We start from the raw sequence: 25,125 nt of genomic DNA, 5'->3' as shown, positions 1-25,125 counted from the left end.
CCACAGCCCCGTTCCCGTGAGCTTCACAAAGAATAACCTGCTGCCAGGACAGCCCGAGTGCCCGGGGCACCCTGAGCAAGGCTGGTGGAGCAAGAGGCATCCCCCTCAGACAATGCAGGCCCCCCACAATGCGCCCCCCAGACAATGCGGCCCCCACAGACAATGCGGCCCACAGACAATGCGGCCCCCCCGCACAATGCGGCCCCCACAGACAATGCGGCCCCCACAGACAATGCGGCCCCCCCACACAATGTGGCCCCCACAGACAATGTGGCCCCCACAGACAATGCAGCCCCCACAGATAATGCGGCCCCCACAGATAATGCGGCCCCCACAGACAATGCAGCCCACCGCGGCGAGCTGGGGTGTCAGATGAACGCCCAACTCGACCGACAAAGTGCTTGCTCGACTCTGACTACAAAGAAATGAGATTATAATTAAAACTGGGAATTCCTTGAATACTCCCTGATTCGTTTTTTACAAAGGCAGACGTACGGTAATCCTGGGGAGAAAAAGCCCAAGTACATGGGAACGTGAGGAGAAAACCATCAAGAACAACTTGTTGCTACGAATCAAACAAAAGGCAGAGATGAGCAGAGATCACGGAACCGGGAAGAAAACCTCAGCACGCCGAGCGCCCACCCTCTGCCGCCAGAGAGTAGAAGAGCTGGAGTGTCCGGCACACACTGGCCGGTGAGGTGGGCACACCGGCACAGGCCACTGGAGCAAAGCTAACGCGGGGCACTCTCTACAACCACAGCTATCATAAACCCAGAGAGTCTCCCAGTAACCTACGGAAATGGGAATTCAGGCGCTTTTTATTCTTATTATTTAGGCTACCGGGAGGAATAGGGGCATGAGAATTAATACCATCAGACTTTGTATTCAATGACTTCTATCAACAGACACATTCACAAATGATCACATCTTACAGATGTGAAGTGGGGCTGAGAAGCCTCACAGCTCCCAGACAGAAGGTCCCAGGACCTCCTGAGCCCGCACTCCTCGCACCTGCCGCAGGACCAACCGGACTGTGTTGGTTTATTAGACAGGAGGGATTCCGCCCTGAGGGAAGAAACAGGCGTTCCAGAGTCACTCCCTGTGGCTTTGACCGCATGGAGCCTGGACTGTCCCTTTCTTCATCTGAGATTCTAACACTAAGAAAAACCTGTCTGAGTTCAGGATTTTCTCTGTGCAGCCCGCAGAGAAATGTGCCTCAGTTACCACATGGCTGGGATAAAGGAGCTTAACTGAAATCTCTCAGTTGCAAATTGGTCAAGAGTGAGAGGCAAGGACAAAAGCTAAGAGAGAAGGTTAGAATGTACTTCAGCCTTAACTTTCTCCAGTAACTACTGAGTGTCTGTATCTGCAAAGCACCATGCCAGACAAAAAGAAAATGTGTAAACCAAGGTCACCACCATTTAATTCCAAAGTATAGAAGGTTGTTCTTGTTAAGAGGAAACAGGAGAATTTTAAATATAGATATACTCGCTCAAAAGTGCATCCAGACACACATATTATTCTGTAGAACCTAATAGGCGCATTGGGAGAAGAAATAGCAAACCAGAAAAGGAACCAACCAAACCAACGTCTGCTGCGCCTCAGCTTCTAAGCAGGAACATTGAGATTGTATGTTATTTTATTTCAGGGCAAAACTTAAAGATAGCATTCCTGGTTTTGATTACACATAATGTGTGCCCTGTGGAAGACAGAGATAATACTTTCCACTGAATAACTTCCGATGGACAGAACCAAAATTACACTCAGATAGGACAGACTCAAAAAACCACATATGGAAAAAGTGGGTATCGTGACCTCTGAGAGTGAACTTTGTAATGTCATAACCGTCCCGATTCTCTGAGCCCCGAGACTCTCAGTGGGCTGGATTGCTACTTGGTTTAAGGTGACTTCACCACAGACAGGAAACACTTGGCTCCCTCCAGGAGTGGGCAGGTGGGCTCGGGGGGTCGGATTACTCAGCTGAGCAGCCAAGGTCACAGGTTCAATGGGCACACAGGCGGTCTGGCTTTGCAGAGGGAGCTCTCCCTCCCCACGAGTCCTGCCCTTCACCTCAGTCCACACACTACTACGGAAATTAAAGTCCAGCCACAGATTGGGGGAATATATGTACAAAACACATCTGATAAAGGACTTGTATTCAGAAAATACAATGAACTCTCAAAACTCAATAAGCACGAATAATCCAATAAAAATATGAGCAAAAGATCCAACAAGACATTTCACCAAAGAAGATACCCTGATGGCACATAAGCATATTAAAAAATGTTCAGCACTGTTAGTTATTAGGGAAATGCAAATTAAAACACAACTGCATACACTACACCCCTATTAAAATGGCTCAAATAGAAAGAACAAAACAAAAGTGACAATACCGAGGCTGGAGAGAAGGCTATGACCAAGCAATCCACTCCTAGGTATTTACCCGAGGGAAATGAAAACATATGTCCACGCAAACATATGTCCATATGTCTCCGAATGCACAGAACAGATTTTTTAAAATAATTGCCCCAAAGTGGAAACAGCTCAAATGTTCTTCAAGCGGTGAATGGGCTGACTGTGGTCCATCCACACAACACAATGCCGCCAGCAGCAGCAAAGAACCAACGACCGACACCAGCCACAAACACGGACGACTCTCCAACGCAGCTGAGTGAAAGAAACCACACTCAGAAGTCTGCAAACGAGATGCTTCCACGTTATGACATTCTGAAAAAGGACAGGAAACGGATCAGCAGCTGCCAGGGCCTGGGGCAGAGGCAGAGGCAGAGGCAGAGGCAGACGGGAGAGAAAGAGCAGAGGGAACATGGTGGGGGCTGGGGGGTTAGGGTCATGCTCTAATACCTGCAGATCTTGATTGTGGTGATGGTTATGTGCCTGTCAGCATTTGTCAAAACTCACCAACAGTATGCCAAACAGGGTGAATTTTACGGCATTTAATTTCTATCTCTAGAAAGATCGAGGCTTCGTTATTTGCACATCCACGTTCACGGCAGCATTATTCACACTAGCCAAAAGGTGGAAGCCGCCCACGTGTTCATCGACAGATAAATGGGAAAACAAAATGCGGTCCATCCATCCAATGGAATATTATGCAGCCTTAAAAAGGAAAGAAATTCTGACACAAGCCACATTACAGATGAACCTTGAGCACATGGAACTAAGTGGAATAAGCACTTACAGAAGGACATGGCCTGTAGGACTCCACTTCGATGAGGTCCCTAGAGGAGTCAGATTCATGAGACGGGAAGCAGAATGGGGGTGCCAGGGGTTGGGGGAGGAGGGAACGGGGAGTCAGTGTTTAAAGGGGACAGAGCTTCACTCTCACAAGATGAAAGGAGTTCTGGAGACTGACAGCAGTGATGATAGTACAACGTAAATGTACTTAATGCACTGAACTGTACGCTGTGACATGGTTAATATGGTGTATTTTATATTATGTATATTTTTATATTATGTACTTTTTTAAAATGTTTCAAATGAAGGCAAAATAAAGACATTTTCAGAAAATCTTTTTTAAGAATCTCAGAAATCTGCAGGTCTGGCCTCCTCATTTTAAAGATGGGGAAACTGAGGCTCATCAAGAGGGAGTACTTGCTCAAGATCATGGGGCTAAGCAAAGGCAGAGCTTGAATGAGAAAGTGGGTTTCTTGCCTCATTATCCAAAGTTCTTTTCATTGGACACCAGGTCCCTAAGCAACACACCAGTGGTTCACCAATGCAAATTTGTCTCAGTGATACATCAGTGAAGAAATAACCAGCGGGGCGTCATAAGTTCGAAACATATGCAGGGCAGAAAAAGACAACAGATGGCAACCTCGGCCAAGGTCTGGCAGGATGGAAAAGGAAGACCTGCAAGGTTGATGTTAACCAAAGGGTTTTCCAGGCACTCCCATCGGTGTCCTCAGCAATGGTGATGATGTCTACACATCTGAATCACCCAGCACATTTTTCATACAATCAGACTTTACAGATCTGGCTGTGGGTTTTTTTTTTAAGTGTATATATCTTTGGCACTAGCGGAACTCACCTTGCTCCTTTCCATTACATGTGGTAATTCCATTTTCCACCACGCCCTCCCCATCTGAGCTGGGTCTCTCTGAAGACAGTTTCTGTAAGGAGAAAAAGGATTAAGTTATTCTTACAGTGGTCACTTGGACCAAGTGATGTGTGACAGATCAACCAAAAGTTATCTTGAAAGTGAAAGAAAACATGGGCTGAATTCATAGCAATCCAGAAGTAGTTAGAGCTTAACTATAACAAAGACTGGCTGGTTAGGTGGCTACAGCCGCTTTAAAAACATCCAGAGTGGGGAGGGAGGGTCGGGGGAAACCTCACTGAGGCTATAATTATACTAACCTATATATATACTGTCTCATGCCTATTTCATTCAAATCACTTCTTGTAAATGATTTTGAAAAAATATTATGATTCCAAAAATATTTCCCTCACCAAGCCATATTATCCTTGCAGAAGGAAATATTCCATAGTCCATTTAATTTCTTCCTGTCATTCACCAATAATTAATTGGGTGAGTGTCTAGTAGGTGCTTGTAACAAATACACTCAGAATGTACAGAGTGAAGGCAAAGTTACTATCAAAACCCTTGGAGGGGGATGGGGTACTGTCACTATCTCAGTCCTAACCTCTGGCTTTAATGAGCGTGATTAGGATTCCACGTTAGTATCTGAATGAGGTAGAGTGTTTACAGCTAGACCCCTTCCACTGCCACCCAAGAACCTGTGGGGTCACAGTGGAGGGAGTGGCGTCCAAACACTGTCCTCATATCCTGTGCCTTCCACCAGGGCCTGGCAGACTGGGACACATTTGAGATGTGTGGGCAGTTCCCAGGCACAAAGGAACACATGTGTTCAACCTGGAATTCGAGGGGCAATCCCCTAAGAGCTGCAGTGAAGGAATGAGTGCCACTTAGTGGGAAGCTGAGTTCCAGGGATACAATGACCTAGAGCTGGTACCGCCCTGGCTCTCACACCAGGAACAGCCCGGGGAATCCAGGGCAACAGGTCCAGCCGAGTGCTCACGGTACTGCCTTAAAAACCAACATAAGTAAAGCGAAATTGCCAATTCTGGTGTGAGTGCGTGGATGAGGAACTTGGATGCAGTCTGATGGGAAATGAAATCGCATCAACCTTTTGGGAAAGCAATTTGATTTTCAATATGAATCAAAATCTTAAAAAAGAAAAAGAGGTCTATCCTTTGGTCTAGTAATTCAGCTTCCAGAAATCTATTCTCAGGTAACAGGCAGAGAATAAGCAAAAATTATGCAAAATATGTCAAGTACTATTTTATTTTAGATGGCCTAAAAAAGGGCAAAACGGGACAGGTGCGGTGGCTCACGCCTGTAATCCCAGCACTTTGGGAGGCCGAGGTGGGTGGATCATGAGGTCAGGAACTCGAGACCAGCCTGACAAACATGGTGAAACCCCATCTCTACTAAAAATACAAAAATTAGCTGGGCTTGGTGGTGTTTGCCTGTAATCCCAGCTACTCAGGAGGCTGAGAGAGGAGAATCGCTTGAACCCAGGAGGTGGAGGTTGCAGTGATCCAGGATCGCACCATTGCACTCCAGCCTGGGCAACAAGAGCAAAACTCCATTTCACAAAATAAAAAAAAAAAAAAAAGACAAAACAAGTACTGGGGGGGCAGTTACCTAAGTGATAGTGGAGTCATACAAATTTGACATTAAAGCTAATGATAATGTGAAAATGTAAAAACGCTTGTGGCTTAAGAGTTGTTAAAAACCTGGAAATTTGCTAATAATATAAAGGTTCAGTGAAAAAAAAGCAGTATAAGAAATTTTATGCATAAGCTTATCCAAGCCGTAAGAGAAACCCTTGAACTCAGGAAAGAGTGTTTAATATATCAGTAGTGTTAAGAGGAGCTGCATCCTCTATGTGCGATCGTAATGAGTGACTTTTTTCATCCCATTTATGTTTCTATGAGCTTTCTGAACTTTCTAAAGTGAGCAGATATTGGTTTTATAGTCAGGGAAAAAAACAGCCTGTTCCATTACGGTGTGAGGATGAGGACTGTGATGTTTAATTTTATGTGTCAATGTGGGGGGCATTTGGGGATTAGATTAACGTTTAAATTAGGGAGCTCTGAGGAAGCAGCCTGCCCTCTGTAATGTGGGTGGGCCTCATCCAATCAGTTGGGGCCCTCGATGGAACAAAAACACTGTCCTCCCTGAGCCAGTGAAATCTCCCTAAATTCCTGTGGACACCTTCACACTTCACCTGCACCATCGGCTCTCCTGGGTCTCCACCTGCAGGCCACACTGCAGGTTTCAGACTTGCAGCCTCCATCATTACGTGAACCAATGCCTTCTAAGAAATATGCTTCTACGTACATACATCCCATTAATTCTGTTCCTCTGGAGAATCCTGACTCATATGAGGACAGGCAAGAAGGGATCTGTCTCTTCACTGGCAGGAGGCTAGAGAGGGAGGGCTCAGAAAGCCCCGGGAACACAAGCTGCCAGCAGAAGGTTTCATGGCAGGAAGTCAGGGTTCTCCAAGGAAACGATATCAGTTAGATTCAGACAAACAAAATGCAAGCAGAGCAGGGCCTGTGGCGTAACAGTGATGGGCTCCATACATTTCTGGCAAAAAGAGGTGTACAGATGACAGGTCATCCCCGCCCACTGTGGTGCTCCTCTGCCTTCCAACAAGCAACAAGAGTGCAAAGCAAAGGGAGATGGAGACACATCCTGGTCTGCTGGGAAGAGACCTTTGTGGGGGTACATTTATGAAGCACCTGCTGTATTCCAGAAGTAGACAGGCATGCCTTCAGACTTCAGCTCTGCCATTTACTAGCTATGCGACTTTGAACAAGGCCCTCACGCCTTTAAATCCGTTTTTTCACCTGTAGCTGCAAATAACAATACTAACTACACAGTCTGTAAAATGACTAATTCAAGCTTAGCACAAAGCAGGCAGTTAAGAAGATGGGAAGCATAATTGAATTTTTCTTTCTTTCTTTTTTTTTTAAGTGGAAGTGCTGAAATTCTCAGAGAATGTTATCAAACTCTGAAGGAGACCCCAATCCACTGCGAGGTCACTGTCCCCACCCAGCAAGAGCAACGCCCTTACCTTCTCCAGTTCCACCTTGTGCACCGGGGAGCTCGGTGGAGGAGGACACTCTGAATCTGCGGGGCCACTACAACCACTATAGGCTTCTTTGATCACCTATAAAAAGCAGAGACACTTTGTGAGTATGACCGAGGGCAGAGACACTTAAAAACTTGAACTGTGAGTTGTACAGACAGAGCCACAGGGCACGGTAGGGAAATTGATGGACTCAAAGCACCCGGCTCTGAGTTCCAGGATGTCAGGTATGCATTTGTTCAGTTACCCACGCATTAATTCACCCAAAGTCTATCAACGCTGGCACCAACACAGGGCGTGGAACATGCATCTATGTTTCCTGCTGGTGTGGAGTTTCATTCCATGTAATTTATTTATCACCATGAAAAATAAGGGTCACCAAAAGAATGACGGCAACATGAGGCAGCAGTGAGTGCCACCAAGAATAAAAGATGGTGGGTGGTTACTTTAGATCAAGAGACCCGGGGGCCTTATGCAATGACGTTGAAGGGTCCAGCCTGTGAACAAGCGGTGGGAAAGGGCTCTGGGCAGCAGAACAGCTGGTGAAAAAGCCCTGTGGTGGATGTGAAGAGTTTGGGAATAACCCGGAGTGCAAACTGGCAGGAGGAGAGAGAGAGAACGTGGTAGGAGATGAGGCGGGAGGCCAGTAGGAGCCTTCAGGCCCAGGAGAAGACAGGCCCTGGGAGCATTTCAAGGAAAGGAGGGACCGGCTTCAAGAGCACTGACTAGGACCTGCCGCCTGGGATTCATCCTGGCTTTAACCTTGGACAAATCAATTAACTGCTCTGTGCTTCAGCTTCCTCATCTGAAAAGTGCAGGTGCAACAGTGCCTACCTTCTGAAGGTTAAATGCACCAAGACGGGGCCTAAAGCATAACCAGCACTCAATTGTTAAAAGGCTGTAGAAAGCACTCTAGTTGCTATGAGAAGAAATAATTATACAGGAACAACAACAAAAAAGCATAGGGAAATCCGTGAGAGGCCGTTGCTGTAGCTGTGCAGGCGGCAGCAGGGGCTGGAGTGACCACAGTGAAGACGGAAGGAAGGAAAGGGAGTCAGGAGGTACCCGAGGGAGAATCGCCAGGCCCAGCTGGATCGGACACGGGGCTTGAAGGAAAGAGCTGACTCCAAGGTGACTTCTGGATTCTTAGCAACCGGGTGGTACTATTTACTCAGAGGAAGACTGGACAGAGAAATAGGCTGGGTGGAAAGAAGCCAGTCTGAAGTCAATAGCAAACTTCTAGTGAGAGCTAGAAAACTGGGAGCCACTGGCAAAAAGATGATGCTCACAGCCTTGGACTGGATGAGTTCACCAGGGAAGATGGCAAGCCAGAGAAGAACAGAGATCAGGGAGAAGGACCCGGAGCCTGGCGGCGTTAAGGAGTAGAGTTAAAGGAGAGAAGCTGGTAAAAGATGCTGAGCTGGAAGGCATGGAAAAGCAGGCAGAAAACCAGGAGAGCACAGTCTCCAAGGAGAGGGAGAAGACGGCTCCATGAAGGGAGATGAGCCCAGAGAGAGAGAGAGAGAGACAGACAGACAGACAGAGACAGCTGTGACTCCCTAAGGGAAGCAGAGAGACTGGGAGAGACTGGGAGTGGGGAACCGGGTGGAGGAGGAGATGAGCAAAGGAAGGCGTTTCCAAAGTGTTCCTTCTCCTGCTGAAGGATGCTTCCATTTTAACAAAAGGCAGAGTGAGGATGTGGAGGGAAGAGAGAGAAGGCAGAGAGGCCAGCACAGCCTGTCTGAGAGAATCCACTTTCTCAGTAAGACTATCTGTTACCAGGCCAGGCGCACACTGGCTCACGCCTGTAATCCCAACACTTTGGGAGACTGAGGTGGGCGGATCACCTGAGGTCGGGAGTTTGAGACCAGTCTGACCAACATGGAGAAGCCCTGTCTCTACCAAAAATACAAAATTAGCCAGGTGTGGTAGTGCAAGCCTGTAATCTCAGCAACTCAGGAGGCTGAGGCAGGAGAATCGCTTGAACCCGAGATGCAGAGGTTGTGGTGAGCCAAGATCGCACCATTGCACTGCAGCCTGGGCGACAAGAGTGAAACGCCATCTCCAAAAATATATATATATATCTGTTATCAGTTGTGTGGCCTTGGGGAAAAGTATTTAATCTCTCGGAGCTTTTTTCCTCCCTAGCAAGGGAATGAGTGTCAAGATTACCTGTCTTGCAGGACTATGGTTCAACTGAGACAGTGAGATCTGCTATGGAAGAAGTCTAAGCCAGCATGTGGCATGTGTACGTTCAAACCATGAAAGCAACACCGTCATTACTGTGAGCGTTTTGATGACCTACGATAAGAGCTCAGAAAATGATTCTGGACTAGACTTTCAGATGCGGGGATAGTGAGCCTGCAGTTCAGAATTCCATGCACGAGGGCTTTCCCAGCTGTCCCCTGCATACAGTCACTACGTGTTTCTCCAACTCCTACTGAGCTCCTCAGCGTCCAGGCCCACTGGGGTCAGGGGGGATGTGCAGCAAATCAGACAGACAAGGCTCCAGCGCTTGCGAAACTTACATTCTTAAAACTGAAAAGTTAGCAGGCAGATTTTTCAAAATGTCTTCTATTCTTTCTAGGACTAAGCTGCAATTTCAGTTAAACCAAAGCTGCTTCTGGGCAAAGAAGAAACACCAAAGTCCCAGATATGTGTGTAGTCATTTTGCAATTGGGCCCCCACAGACAGATCCAAATTCCCTCAGCTTGTGCTGGCGCTGGGATGAAATCCAAGGCCTGACAAGAGACCAGGATAGTGTTTCCAGCCATTTTGCTCCTCAGCGGTTTTATACAACAGAGTGGTGTCCACAGTTGAGACTACAAAAGAGAAAAAGAAACGAAAGAAGAAACCCAGAGAGCTCGCTGTCAGGTCTCCTCTCTGCTAATGCCGAGGTGTGAAGCACTGAGCAAGCCTGAGCCTCGGTGCGGTGATGTGTGTGTCGGATCTCTCTTGTTTCTCTCGCTTTCATGCTGATTGCTTTTTTGGGCTTTACTCCCTCATCTACCCTAAGGTGATTATTAGGTCTCCAAATGACAAGGCAAATTTTTATTTGATTTGAGAACAAGACTTTTTCTTTTCCCCAGGGAAGGCAGGTTCATACAATGGAAAACTCCTAGGCTTCTGCGTCAAACCCACCTGGGTTCAAACCCCAGGTGGACCACTTGCTGTTTATGTGAAGCTGAGCAATTTATTCTCAGAGCTTTCCTTCCTTCCTCAATAACGCGCACAGAATAATACCTCAGGGGCTCACTGTGAAAACTAAACGTTAAAACAAATGTGACGTATCCAGCCCAGCATCTCTCCCCTAACAGGCACTACGGAAACCTGAACTCTTCCCACGATTCTATTTAATAGTGTTAAATCAACGAAAATGTGCTTCAATTATACAAACGCACCTGAACTCGACATGTTCTTCATTTTACACTAAAAGGCTGTACCCTATAAAACATAACCTGCCAAAACCCATGATCTCTGGCAAATGTTTTTATTTAAAAAAAAACGGTTGTCTTCTCTTTTTTTCAGCAGGGGAAGGATCTACAAACTTCTTTGGCAGCACTACTTCAATTATTCCCTGCAGCCTCTCGGGTGGGGCGGAGAGGCTGGCTGTGTGAATGGTGTCTTCTGGAGGAGTTGTGCTTTTTTTTATACAGCTAAATAGAACTCATCTTTCAAGATTCAGCTGAGGTCTCAGGAAGCCTGCGCTGGCCCTTCTGTGTGGTCCATGAGGCACGGCTCCGGCTCCACACATGCCCACAGAGGTCTGTGTCTCCTACTAAGCTATGCTTGTGTTCATAGGAGGGGCTGGGCCTTGCTTTTGTCGCTGTTCCCAATGCCTCCTTCAAAATAGCAACCAAAAGTTTGATTAAAGGGAAAACAATGAGGGAATGAAGAAAGAAATTGGAATTAAGATTTCTATGAAGAAAAAAAAAAAAGAAGGAAAGAAAAACAGAAGGAAAGAAACTTAGGCCATTACTAAAATAAGTAGCCTCATGACCAAGCTTCCCCAGTCCTCGGCATTGGCTTCTAAAATCCTCAAGAGGAAAAAGTGTTGTGTTTTTTAAAGGCAAGTAGATAAAAGCCATCTGGCACATATACATTTCCCCACTCAGCCCTACCCTAACACACACACCCTGGCTAAGCTCCTGGCAGACTCGCCTGGTCCCTGGAGTGTCCCCATCCCTCTCCTGCTCCCATCAGCTCCCACTTTCTAGCAGACAGACGAGGCTGCCTAGCATCAAAGCAACTCACGTAATCGCCTTTCCAAGAAGCCTTTCCTGGTCCACCCAACCATACTCTGAATGCTCAGAATGGGGAAACAGACAAACGATCCACGTTTGCTCTCTGATCATTAATTTCTCTCCCAGCTAGAACTCACACTGCCCCGGGAAAATAACAGCATCTCCAGCCGCGCTTGGGAGGATCGCATTCAGCAACCCAGAGCAGGCCCAGGATCAACCCGGGCCCAGCAAGCGGGTCGCTCATGGCATCCCAGCTTCATGGGACTATCTTCCCCTAAGCATAATAACTATGTCCAAGGTACGAAAAAAGACATTGCTAAAAACATCCATCAGCATAAACCAGTCTTTATTCCCACGAATTTTTTTCAACCAGTTGGAGAGGTCAGGTTCTTTTCATGAAACTGTCTTTCTACTTTGGATCTCTGTTGATTGCCAAGTTACACCTGCAGAGTTAAGTCAGAAGTAACAAGCAAAGCACTGATCAATCCAATTCTTTGAACAGCTATAAATGAGGTTTCTATTAATACATTTCAACTTGAAGAGTCATGTCCTATGAGAGGTTCAATGTGTATTTAAGAGAACTGGATCCAAATTCAGAATCGCAAATCCTCCAAAAAAACAAATTGTTATAAATTTTGTGGTATTTTGTTTGCTTTTAACTTGAGCCCTCAACTCCAGAAACACAATCTCTGCACATTTTTTAAGGAAATCTGACCACTCCGTTTCTGGGAATATTGGCTCCTGTCTTCTGTTTGACCCCTACACAAAGGCTCATGTTGTCAGCATTTGTGTACACACACACACACACACACACACACACACACACACACACACACACAGAGAGAGTCAGTTAATTCTGTCAAGAGCTGCTAGTAATGGAAATTGCAGACAGAAAGCAGAAACAAATTTGGCAGTAATTCTTGCATGAGTATGTGCAAAGTCATGCACCGGTTAAACACAGTTCTCATGTTTTTTTTAGACTTGACAAAGGGCGTGTGCAACTTCATTAAAGATTTTTAATGGTTACATTAAAATTATGTTTCACAGAAAGTCAAATCTCACATGTTCTCACTCATGTGGGTGCTGAATAATGTCTACACATGAGTGGAGAGTGGAGAATGACAGCAATGGAGGCCGGGAAGGCTGAGGGAACGGGAGGAAGGGGGATGGTGAGAAATTGGTTAATGGACACTGAGGGAAGGGGAGGAAGGATGGTGAGGAACTGGGGAATGGTTACAGTGTACATTATTTGCGTGACAGATACCCTGAAATCCCTGATTTGACCACTATGCAATCTATGAATATAAAATTTATACAGATTTTTTTCCAAAGCTGTGTTTCAAAAGACTGAAAGTCTGGTTCATTAGTTTTGAACAATATGGGATAACAGCAGTTTATATTAATAAAAGACATTTGTATGATAAAACAATTCATGTTAGAGACTTGTTAATTGTAAGGGATAATACAAATATTATCATTCATATTTTTGCTGTTTATTATAGTTTTAAGAATGCATTTATATCATGCTCTTTCTACCTCTTTGAAAATTCTGATAATTATTTCCACTTGATAGATAAATGGGAAAGGGTTTATTGCCTCAAAATATCATAACGAGTTAATGGTATTCCAGGAATGTACCCTACGCTTCCAGACTCTCTACCCACTTTTCTGTCACTCTAGCGCGCTACCTTCCAGCGCTGCCTTCCAGCTCACCGGGGGTTGTTCCCTTTACGCTGCAGTTCTTTAGTTTTTTCAAAAAATCTACTTCAGTCATAAAGATGTGGCCTTTACAAGGTGAAATAAAGAGTTATAATAACGCTGACTTCATTCAAATTAAAAACAGATAATTTTAAAATCATCAAATATTTGGAAAGTAAGCACTATATTCCCAAATAAATCATTAGTCAAAGAAGAAATCAAGACAAATTAAAAAATATTTTGAGCTGAATAATAAAAGTACAAAATATCAAAACACAGAGGGTGCCGTTGACACTGTGTAGAATAAGACATGAGGCCTTCAATGCATGTATAAGGAAAAAAGGCTAAAAACTCAATTATCTAAGTGTACATTTCAAGAAGTTGCAATAATTACAGCAAATTAAGCCCAAAAAAAGTAGAAGTAAAATAATAAAGAAGAGAACTAAATAAAGTAGAAAATAATCAATCATACTACAGGAAAAAAAATTAACATAGCCCAGAAAAATATTTTTTGAGAGAACTAATAAAAGTGATAACTTCTGGCAAGACTGTGAAGAAGAAAAGGCGGCACAGGGCATTTTCACCTCCAGTTACCACACAGAAGAGCACACAAAACCATCGCTCCCACCCTGACAAATAAAACAAGTAGATACGCTAAAAAAAAGTCCTGGTACATCTGAACCCCTCTGAGCAATGAAGATGCGAAAACCCTAAATGAAAATGAACTAAATCCTAACAGTGAAGGGTCCTTCGTAGGAAAACAGTAACCCACAGGCCCCCTTGTAACTGGTAGGTGGTGGGTGAGGCGGGAACCTACCACATATGGGACAGGGAAGAAGCCAGCCAAGTTCTCACTGTGTGGGCTGGCATAGCTGTTGACAATTCAAGGCACCCCGATGACGGAATGAGTCCGCAGTCACCTGCCAACTCTCTCCAGGGTCTTTACTGGGTGTGCAGGTACAGCACAGAAGCTGGCGCCGAGGAAACAAGAGTTCAGAGATGCCCTGCCCCGCCCCGCCGCCCCCAGAGACACAGCCCTTCTCCCAGGTGCAAGGCAGTCGCCCAACAGGGGAAGGCAGGGCAGTGGAGAGAAGCCCTGCCCAGGAGGCCCAGGCTTTCCAGAGCATCCACAGCTGGAGACAGAGCACAGCACAGCGGGATTTCGCCCAAGGCACAAAGAGCCAGAGGCAAGACTGCAGAGAAAAGAGACCACCTTAGCAAGCCAAAAAGCTGGCTGGTAGGCCAAAACCAAAACCAAAATCAAGCTGGTTTAGAAAGCTGGCACTTGTCTGTAGCACACAAAAGAGATCTTCAGATTTTCACCACGGGTCTTGGGTCCCAAGCCATGCCATGCAGACAGGAAACTCCTGATCCGACATGTCAACGGTGTGGAAGGCAGTAGTGGAGTGAGGCAAGGTGAAGCTGCAACCAGATGCAGCCCCTCCCCACCTGAGAGCCAGATACAGGCTGCCAGTGGGGAGCAGGGCAGGAGGGGGGCACGCCTTTCTCCAGGGAAATACCACTCTCGTCAGTCTCTGCTGTTCTTCTACACAAAATGCACAGAATGTCATAGAAACTGCTGAGACAATTCAACAGAGGCAGGCCAAGAGGTGGGCCCGACATTGGAATGACCAAAGATGTTAAAATAACTAAAATAAAAATGCCGAAATAGCTCATGAAAAGGCAGGCGACATAAAGAGATGGGGAGTTTCAGCAGAGATGGAAACGATTTTAAAAAGAAAGAAAGAAATGCCGGAAGTGAAAGATGGATCTCAGAAAAGATGACTTCATCGGGTGGGCTGAGAGCCCACAGGAGAGAGAGGACCCATAAGCCCGAGGACAGGTAAACAGAAGTGTCCACCCAGGCTGAGCCACGGAAGGACTGAAGGAAACCACAACGGAGTATCCACAATCTACGGGAAGCATCAGAGGACCCAACACACCTACAGATACAACTTCAAAAGGAGAGGACAGGCCGGGCGCGGGGGCTCACGCCTGTCATCCCAGCACTTTGGGAGGCTGAGGCGGGCGGACCACCTGAGGCCAGCAGTTTGAGACCAGCCTGACCAACATGGAGAAACCCCCTCTCTACTAAAAATACAAAATTAGCCACACGTAGTGGTGCATGCCCGTAATCCCAGCTACTCAGGAGGCTGAGGCAGGAGAATCACTTGAACCTGGAGGTGGAGGTTGAGGTGAGCCGAGATGGTGCCATTGCACTCCAGCCTCAACAACAAAAGTGAAACTCTGTCTCCAAAAAAAAAAAAAAGGAAAGAAAAGAGAGCGGAGAGAAAAAGTAAGGCAGAAAAAAATGTGTGAAGAGAGAACAACCAAAAGCTTCCCAAAGTGAAGCTTTTGAGAGACATCAACCCATGAAACAAAGAAGCATAACCAACTCCAAGAAAGATCAAAAAGAACCCACACCACTGCACCGAGACACATCACATCCGCTGCTGAAAACCAGATGTGGAGAACAAATCTTAAGAGGAGGCGGGGGGGGAAGGACACTCCACACCCGCAGGACCAGTGGGCACAAAGGGAGGGTGACGTCTCATCCGAGTGAGGGAGAAATGAACACCCTTCCAGACAGTCAAGGCCCCAAGAGTTGACTTCCAGAAGATTCACTGTATAAAAAAAGGTTTTCTTAAATGTTGTTTTAATAACTTCTTTGGGGTAAAAGGAAATAAAACTGACTGAATGCCCAGATCTTCAGGAGGAAAGGAAGGGCACATGGAAGGTGAATTCACCCAGGTGAATATTAAAGACGTGGCTTCAAACGTGTGTGTCCACCGGATTCAGGTTCTGCAAGGACAATGGATACAGTGAACGTATTGTGATTCTTCCTAGAGAACTCTGGCAAAGCCACCATGGTACCGGCACAGCAAAATTAAAGCCACTCTGTGCTCACCTAGGGCTGCTTGAAACCACAAGATGCTAAGAAACCCCTACAGTGTCGCTCCCACGCCCCCCGGCTGGCTACGTGAGTGTGGGATCCACCAGCACCAGGACTCTGCTACGTCCTGGTAAGAAAAGGAAAGCAGCCTCTTCAAAACTGCCTAAGATGGTTGTCTTAGGGTGTTTTGGTTTATTTTGAAATAGGAGAGAGCAGCTTATTCACCACGTTGTTTCTTCTTTCAGCGGACACAGGAAGAGACTGTCTCTCAGCCTCCCCTAGTTTGGCCAAAGGAGTGTGGGAAGTGGTAATGTAAGTCCAGTTCTTGACCCCAGAAACATCCTGCTGTCATCAGCTGTCCAGCCTGTTCTCTGCGGGCATGTGCAGAGCCTGCTGAGATGCAGAGGTGGTGGCAGAGGAAAAGCAACAGTGGTAACAGCAGTTTATACTTATGTAAGGTTCATGACATGCTTTCTGCCATTCCGAACACTCTGGGTCTTAGTATCTCGTCCTTACAATAGCTCTAGAAAGCAGATACCATTATTATGCCCCCCTTTACAGGCACTGAGAAGTCACATCGCTTGTCCAAAAAACAGAGTGCTTAAAGGCTGGGGCTCAGGTCACAGTCCTAAGAGTCTGACGCCAGTCTGTGCTCTACCTGTACTGTCTGATACAGTTCAGCTGTGTCTACCCCCAAATCTCATCTTGAATTGTAGTTCCCATAATCCCCATGTCTCATGGTGGGGACCGAGTGGGAGGTAACTGAATCACGGGGGCGGTTACCTTCATGCTCTTCTCGTGATAGTGACTGAGTTCTCAGGAGACCTGATGGTTTTATAAGGAGCTTTCCCCTCCTTTGCTCCGCACTTCTCTCCTGCTGCCGTGTGAAGAAGGATGTGTTTGCTTCCTCTTCCGCCATGATTGTAAGTTTCCTGAGGCCTCCCTAGCCGGAACTGTGAGTCAATTTTACCTCTTTCCTTTATAAATTACCCAGTCTCGGATATTTCTTCATAGCAGCACGAGAAGACTAATACACTCTCTCTCAACACAATACTGGCTCCCAAGTCCTTTTCCTGGCTGTGTTATATTATGCTGAACTTAAGAAGCAATTATAAAAATCAAGTAAAACTTTATTCAAAGGGGTTGCAGAATGCCATTTACCCTAACTGCCTATCTGACTACAAAAAGACTTATTTTCTCTGATATCCTACCACTTCCCGGAGGCCTCCTCTTAAAGGGAAATGGAGTGCTGAGCAAGGGTAGTGATTACCAAACCTGGCTTTGCCTCAGTCATCTGGGAACTCCTTAAACAGAGAAATATCGCAAAGAATACAGACAAAAACAGCAAAGGAAATAAACACAGTTCACAGAAATACTAATACAACTGTAGGCTCTTAAAACCTATTAAAAAAATACTCATGTCATTCATAATAAGAGGAGTGCACATTAAAACTAGACTGAGATGCCATCCTTCTACATCAGACTAGCAAAAATACACAAGTTGGCTAACACACTCTATTGGCAAGGCTGCAGGAAGAAAAGGCACTCGATATATTGTTGGTGGGAGGGAAAATTGGTAAACTTCCTAGGAGAGTGCCTTAGCTATACATCAAAATTATCATACGAATGCCGATAACCTTCATGGAAGTGATTACTCCTTCCGAGAATTTAGCCTACAGACCAGCAAAAGTGTGAGATGAGATAAGCATAAGGTTATCTAACACAGAATTGTCTGTCATATCAAAAGACTGAAAGCAACCCAATGTCCATAAATGGGAGACAGACTATTTTTTTGAAGTATGGTCTATTCATACAATAAAATGTCATAGCCTATAACAAAGAAAGAGGAAATGCTCTATTCTCTAAATTGCAAAAAATCTCCAAGATACTTTGTTTAGGTGGAAAAAAAAAAAAAAAAGGTCCAAAATGCTGCACCCTTTCTATGGTGGGGGAGCGGGGGCAGATTTCATCTGGGGCAGGGCAGATGAAATCTGCGCTGCTATTTGCTTGCCTATGTACAAGGAAACTCTGAAAGAATACATACAAAATAGTCCTCTCCTGCACTGCTGGGAGAAGGAGAATTGTACAAATAACCTTGGAAGACAATCTGGCAGAGTCTGGTGATGCTGAAGCTGTGCACATACTAACTACAGCAATTCCAATGTAACAGGTGTGTCCTAGACAAGACACAAAACGTGCGGCTGTGGGACGCGTGCTGGAAGATCTCACGGCAACTCAGCCTGCAGCAGCAACACCAGTGAGCACACAAGGAAGCAGAACAATTCTGAGTAGAAAAAAAAAAAAAACAGCTGCAGGGTCTGTGGAGTTTGAAGTCATTTACACAGAAATTCTAAAACGTGAATAAAGTATCATTTACCATGAATAGGTGTATATACATATAAGTGAAAGTTTTTTTTATTGTTATTTATCTTTAGAGACAGGGTCTCATTCTGACACTCAGGCTGGAGTACAGTGGCCCAATCACAGCTCACTGAAACCTCAAACTCCCGAGGCTCCAGCGATCCTCCTGCCTCAGCCTCCCAAGCAGCTGAGACTACAGGCTGTGCCACCATGCTTGGCTAATTTTTTAATGTTTTATAGAGATGGCATCTTGCTATTTTTTCCCAGGCTGGTCGTGAACTGGCCTCAGGTGATCCTCCCGCCTCGCCCTCCCAAAGCACTGGGATTACAGAAGTGAAAGTATTTTTTTAAAAGCATACCAAGATAATAATAAAGACCAAATTCAGATAAAAGTTGCCTTTGGGAAGAGGGAGAGACTTAAATAGGGGAGACACGTTTCAATTCTATCTGCAGCATTTTAGACCTTAAGAGGATATAAAAATGATACAAAATAAAAAGGGAAAAAATATTCTTAAGTCCCTAATGAATGTGAATCACTGGAAATCTACGTTGTTTACATCTCCAAGTGTTTCTGATCTAATGACAGCATCTGGACGAAACAACACTAGCCCATCTCAGGTCTCTGCTGGCCTAAGATAATTCTGTAACTGCTTGAAACTAGTTTTGTCATCTGACTTTCCTTTCTAATCAAGACGTCTTAGGTTCCTGTACCATTATACGTAATGGAAGTAACAGCACAGACATGAAAAACAGAGTAACTGAACAATTTAAACTCTTTAGAAAAGATACTTTACCCTGTATTATTTACTTTCCTTTTAAGAAAAATCAGCAAATGCTAAAAAAAAAAAAAAAATCTTGCAATTACTTCCGTTCATAAATAGAGTCATCATTCTATAATTAGCTAAGTGCCTCTGATCTATAAGTAGCTCCCATCTGGTGAAACGTGACAGAAGATTATTTCACTCCATCAGCATCTGACATCTTGAGAAACTTTTGTTTTTACTGGTCTGTTTGTCAGTGCACTGTCGGCTCTACGCCCTCTCCCAGTGACACTCCAGATGACTTCATGTCAGACCAGCACCAGCAAGAAGGGAGCTGCTCTTTAGTGGGCAGGAAATACTTAACTAACTGTAAGGACAGAGGAGAAAAAGAAGAAAGCTGAAGTTTCAGAGCAGCCTTTCTCAGGTTTCCACTGAGGAACAGCTAAGCACGGAATGCAGAAGGATGGGTACAGGTGACCAAAAGCTGGGATCAGGTGAAGAAAACAGAATCATACAGAAAGCTTCGCACTGAATTCCACAACTGCTGTTCCTGCCTTACGGAAGGGATGGCACTATGGTCATAGAAATGTGGAATAAAAGAGGGAATGGCAAACTGTCAGATGGCCCAACACAATGAGAATGAAATGTGAAGCCAGGAAAATCTGACTTGGACCCCCTGCTTGATCACTTATCAATCATGGTAGCACTTCGCCCACCTGAGACTCAGGCTGTCAGCTGACAAATGAAACTACACACGCCTGTTCTGAGGATTAAGGGACAATGATGGCAGAGAAGTTCCTTGTGAGTGTAAAGGGCTTTAGTGAAATTGGTAATGGTGGTGGCTGACATATAACATATTAAAGCTCTATGCTGGGAAGGCTAAGAAAACTCGACAGTAAAAACTCCCGATCGCAGGACTTCCAGAAGGATCGTCCAGAGGGGAAAAAAGCTCTTCTCAATCTCCCATATGATACAGATGTGGGAAGAGCCACAGTCACTGCCAACAACATGAAAAAGAAAGCATGTGTGTGTCCTGAGCAGCTGGCAGACAGCGGTGGCAGCTACTGGTCTTATCATGGGGTCTGAACCACATGCTTTCCTGCGGATGACAGCGAAAGAGACTGAAGGTTGATGGAGGGAGACCTGCGTGGTATAAGACCCGCTGCTATGAAGTGTTTCGCCACCCCACTCCTGAGCCCTTTTCTCATAACAGGTACTTGCCGGCAATGATGGACTAGGTGGGTTGGGCCAATCTTCCTGAAGAAGACAATTAGAAAAGCAAGATAACCATCATTCTTCACAGAACTAGAAAAAAAATCCTAAAATTCATATGAGAAAAAAAAAAAAAAAAAGCCCGCATAGCCAAAGCAAGACTAAGCAAAAAGAACAAACAAAAGAAGGCATCACATCATCTGATTTCAAACTATAATATAAGGCCATAGTCACCAAAACAGCATGGTACTGGTATAAAAATAGGCACATAGGCCAAGGGAACAGAATAGAGAACCCAGAAATAAACCCAAATACTTACAGACAACTGACCTTCAACAAAGCAAACAAAAACATAAAGTGGGGCAAGGACACCCTGTACAACAAATGGTGCTGAGATCATTGGTTAGCCTCATGTAGGAGAACAAGATTGGATCCTCGTGTCTCACCTTGTACAAAAATCACCTCAAGATGGATGAAAGACTTAAACCCAAGACCTGAAACTATAAAAATTCTGGAAAATAACATCAGAAAAACCCTTCTAGACATCGGCTTAGGCAAGGACTTCATGACCAAGAACCCAAAAGCAAATGCGATTAGCTGGGACTTAATTAAACTAAAGAGCTTTTCCATGGCAAAACCAGTCAGCTGAGTAAACAGACAACCCACAGAGTGAGAGAAAATCTTTACCATTGATACATCCGATAAAGGACCAATATCCAGAATCTACAACAAACTCAAATTAGCAAGAAGAAACCAAACAATCCCATCAAAAGTGGGCTAAGAACATGAACAGACAATTCTCAAAAGAAGTTATACAAATGGCCAAAACAAACATACAAAAAAATGCTCAATATCACTAATGATCAGGGAAAGCAAATCAAAACCACAGTGTGATACGACCTTATTCCTGCAAGAACAACCAGAATCAAAAAATAATAGATGCTGGTGTACATGTGGTGAGCAGGGAACACTTCTACACTGCTGGTGGGAATGTAAACTAGTACAACCACTATGGAAAACAGAGTGGAGATGTCTTTTTTTTTTTTTTTTTTTTTTTGAGATGGAGTCTCCCCCTGTCACCCAGGCCGGAGTGCAGTGGTGTGATCTTGGCTCACTGCAACCTCCTCCTCTCGGGTTCAAGCGATTCTCCTGCCTCAGTCACCCAAGCAGCTGGGACTATAGGTGCCTGCCACCACACCTGGCTAATTTTTGTATTTTTATGTTAGCCAGGATGGTCTCGATCTCCTGACCTTGTGATCTGCCTGCCTCAGCCTCCCAAAGTGCTGAGATTACAGGTATGAGCCACCGCACCCGACCTGGAGGTTTCTTAAAAGAACTAAAAGTAGAAGCACCATTCGATTCAGCAATCCCACTACTGGGTATCTATCCAGAGTAAAAGAAGGCATTATATGAAAAACACACTTGCACACACATGTTTATAACAGCACAATCCACAACTGCAAAAATGTGGAACCAACCCAAATGCCTGATAGTGAGCAATGCCTGCGCCGAAATCCAGAAGAAGATGGAAATTCAGAAGGGAAGCCTGGTGGCTGGGGCTGCCTTGCCATCCCAAGGGGGCAGCTGAGGGGCAAGGGAGAACCTCCAATGGCTCAGTGGGAAGAGAGATCCAAGTTGTGGTCCAGGGCATGCCAAGGACGGGGTCCCTGGCAAAACACCCACAAGCAGGACGGAGACCCCAACGGAATGTAACTTGGAGTTAAGAGTGAACTGAAAGAAATAGAAACCTACTTTTGAATGGGCCGCGGGCTGCCTTAAAGTTACCTGGGTGGCTCTGAAAACCTCAAACCCTGAATTGAGAATAAACTGATTCTGGAGTGCTAACACCCCCACGCATGTGGGAGAGGCAAGGGAAAATGCTCCTTGGTAGTGGAAAGCAGAGTTCTAGGAATGAAGTTATTTCCATAGGAACAACTGGGGACCCACAGGAAAAAGAATGAAGTTGGACCCCTACTTCACACTGTAGGCAAAAAATTAAATTCAAGTGGATCAAAGGTCTAAATATAAGAGCTAACACTGTAAACTTCTCAGAATAAAGTATACATGTAAACCTTCAGGACCCTGGATCAAGTAATCATTTCTTACATATGACCCAAGAAGCAATAAAGAGCAAGGAAGAACTGAAATCTGCTTCCACATGGACGGACCTTGAAACCACGACGCTAAGTGAAAGAAGCCAGGCACGGAAGCCCACGCACTGTAAGAGCCACTTCTGTGAAATGCTGACAACAGGCAGCTCTACGGAGACAGGAAGCAGATAAGTGGCTGCCTAAGATGGACAGGGGTGGTGGCAAAAGGGCACTGACTGCTAATGGGTACGGCGTTCTTTGTTTTTGAGACAGGGTCTCACTCCTATCACCCAGGCTGGAGTACGGTGGTGTAGTCACAGCTCACTGCAGCCTCAACCTCCCAGGCTCAGGTGATTCTCCCACCTCAGTCCCCTGAGTAGCTGGGACTACAGGCACGTGCCACCATGCCCAGCTGATTTTCTGTATCTTTTAGTAGAGACAGGGTTTCTGCATGTTGTCTAGGCTGGTCTCAAACTCCCAGGCTCAAGAAATCAGCCCACCTTGGCTCCCAAAGGGCTGGGATTACAGGCATGAGCTGCTGCGCCCAGCCAGTACAATGTTCTTTTGGGAGCGATGAAATTCAGAATCTAGGTTATGGTGATGGTTGCACAACTCAGTGAATATACCGAAAAAAAAAAAAAACATTGAATTGGACTTGAAAAGGGTGAATTTACGGTATGTGAATTATACCTCAATAACGCTGTTATAAAAAAATTATTTCAATAATTTTTCCCCTAATATAATGCCTAGCGTGAACTTGCGATAACCTGGCACAAGGATGCCAAACATGACCTGAACAAGAACAGCACAACAGACAACAGAACCAGGTTCAAACTCCACCAAAACCACTGTCAAACCACCATGCTGATGAGATTCATGAAGACAAAAGTCAACGTTTCTAAAAGAAATTTAACACTGCACAAATAGTATTTCCAGCTTGAAGAAGAAACAACTGCAAATTCTAGATAAAAGCCAAAACGAACTCTAAAACAAAAACCAAAAAGATTAGAGATTCTGGGACTGCACACTACTGCCATGGACGGAATGTGTTCCCCCAAATTCATATCCTGAAATCCTAACCCTTAAGAGGATGGTGTTACGAGGCAGAACCTCTGGGAAGTGATAGGTCATGAGGGCAGAGCCCCCACGAATGGGATTGGTGCCCTTATAAAAGAGGCCCTAGAGACCTGCCTTGTCCCTTCCACCACATGAGGACACAGATGGAAGGTGCCATCTGTGGACCAGGAAGCAGGCCCTCGCCAGACACCGAATGGAACAGTCCGTTGATCTTGGACTTCCCAGCCTCCAGAACTGTGAGAAATACATTTGTTGTATACAAGCCACTCAGTTTATCATATTCATCAGAGCAATCCAAGTAGACTAAGACAACTACCATCACCAAAATTAAGAACCCAGAGAACAGGAACAAATTTAATGGCAGATTAGAAGCAGCCAAAGAGAGAAATAATGGGCTGGAAAGTAACAAGAAAAATAAACCAGGCTAAAGAAGGAAAAAGAATGGTAGGGCTAGACATGATGGCTCACACTTGTAATCCCAGCACTTTGGGAGGCCAAGGTGGGCGGATCGCTTGAGCTCATGAGTTCGAGACCAGCCTGGGCCACATACAGAAATGCTGTCTCTAGAAAAGATACAAAAAGTAGCTAGGCATGGTGGCATGTAATCCAACCTAACCTGGGAGGCTGAGGTGGGACGATCGATTGAACCCGGGAGGCAGAGGTTGCAGTGAACCGAGATCATACCACCGCATTCCAGCCTGGGCAACAGAGCCAAGCCTTGTTTCAACAAAGAAAAAAGGTTGGTAAATACAAAAGAGAATAGAAGTAAATATAGTGAGAAAGTCCAACATATATTTAAATGTAGTCTCAGAGAAGAAGGAGAAATGGGGAAAAGCTGTATTTTAAGAAAATGGCTGAAAATTTTTCCCAAAACTTAGAAAGAAGCCCAGCCAATCCCAAGTAGAATCAAATTTTAAAAGAATCCATATGCAGACACAATAAAGTGACGCTGTAGAAAATAAAAGTAAAAGAGAAAGTCGTAGAAGCAGCCTACAGAGACAAGCTGCCTTTTAAATATAGGAGTGAAAGTGACATGGGTTTCTGCTTCACCTCCACATCATCCGAATATTTAGCTATTAAAGACGAAACTCTTTGGGTTAATCCATCTTGCCTATGCTTGAACAAAATTAAAATTAAAATTAAAATTAAAATTAAAATGGATCTCAGAAAGGCACGTGGTACTGAAATGGCTGCGAAACACAGCAGACAACCTACCTTCAGCCACTGCTCGGCCTGCTCCTTGCTCTGGACGGCAAGCACCAGCGGGTCCGTGCCCTGCTGAGTTATCTTCAGCTCGTGCTTCTTCTTTTTGCTGTCTTTCGGGATGTACGTAATGTTGCAGCCTTGCAGCGGCAGTTCCATCTGAGGCTGCTGGTCCTTGGAACTTTTATAGCACTGCATTCAACACAACAAATCAACTGATATTATAAGGGAGTTCAAACAGAAACGCTAAGGAAACTCTAGCATCATGAAAACATGAGTGCAGGCACGGCATCGGAAGGTCTGAATCTGCAGATGAGCAGGTTCACACACACAGTGCTCTTCACCGACACTTCGCCTCCAAGCGTGAAGAAGCACACCCATTCACTGACTCACAAAAGCTTACTGAGCATCTAACGCTGGATTCAACAAACACCAAAAGTC

At 45.2% G+C, this 25,125-nt stretch overlaps 1 protein-coding gene across 5 annotated transcripts in view; it reads right to left on the bottom strand.

Annotated features, from left to right (window-relative positions):
* The window catches only part of AFAP1 (actin filament associated protein 1), a 190,500-nt gene that overhangs the window by 59,635 nt on the left and 105,740 nt on the right, over positions 1-25,125 (bottom strand). For all 5 annotated transcript variants that reach the window (XM_078003133.1, XM_078003134.1, XM_015137960.3 and 2 more), the window contains 3 exons: positions 24,697-24,876; positions 7,131-7,226; positions 4,049-4,130 (listed from right to left, as the gene is read on the bottom strand). In XM_078003133.1, the coding sequence (XP_077859259.1) occupies positions 4,049-4,130; positions 7,131-7,226; positions 24,697-24,876 (358 nt within the window). The remainder of the gene's footprint in view (positions 1-4,048; positions 4,131-7,130; positions 7,227-24,696; positions 24,877-25,125) is intronic.

This window comes from Macaca mulatta, chromosome 5 (assembly GCF_049350105.2).
Source record: "Macaca mulatta isolate MMU2019108-1 chromosome 5, T2T-MMU8v2.0, whole genome shotgun sequence".
In the NCBI taxonomy this organism is placed as follows: Eukaryota; Metazoa; Chordata; class Mammalia; order Primates; family Cercopithecidae; genus Macaca; species Macaca mulatta.
The sequence above is the reverse complement of the archived record's forward strand: the minus strand, read 5'-3'. Positions and strand labels throughout refer to the sequence as shown.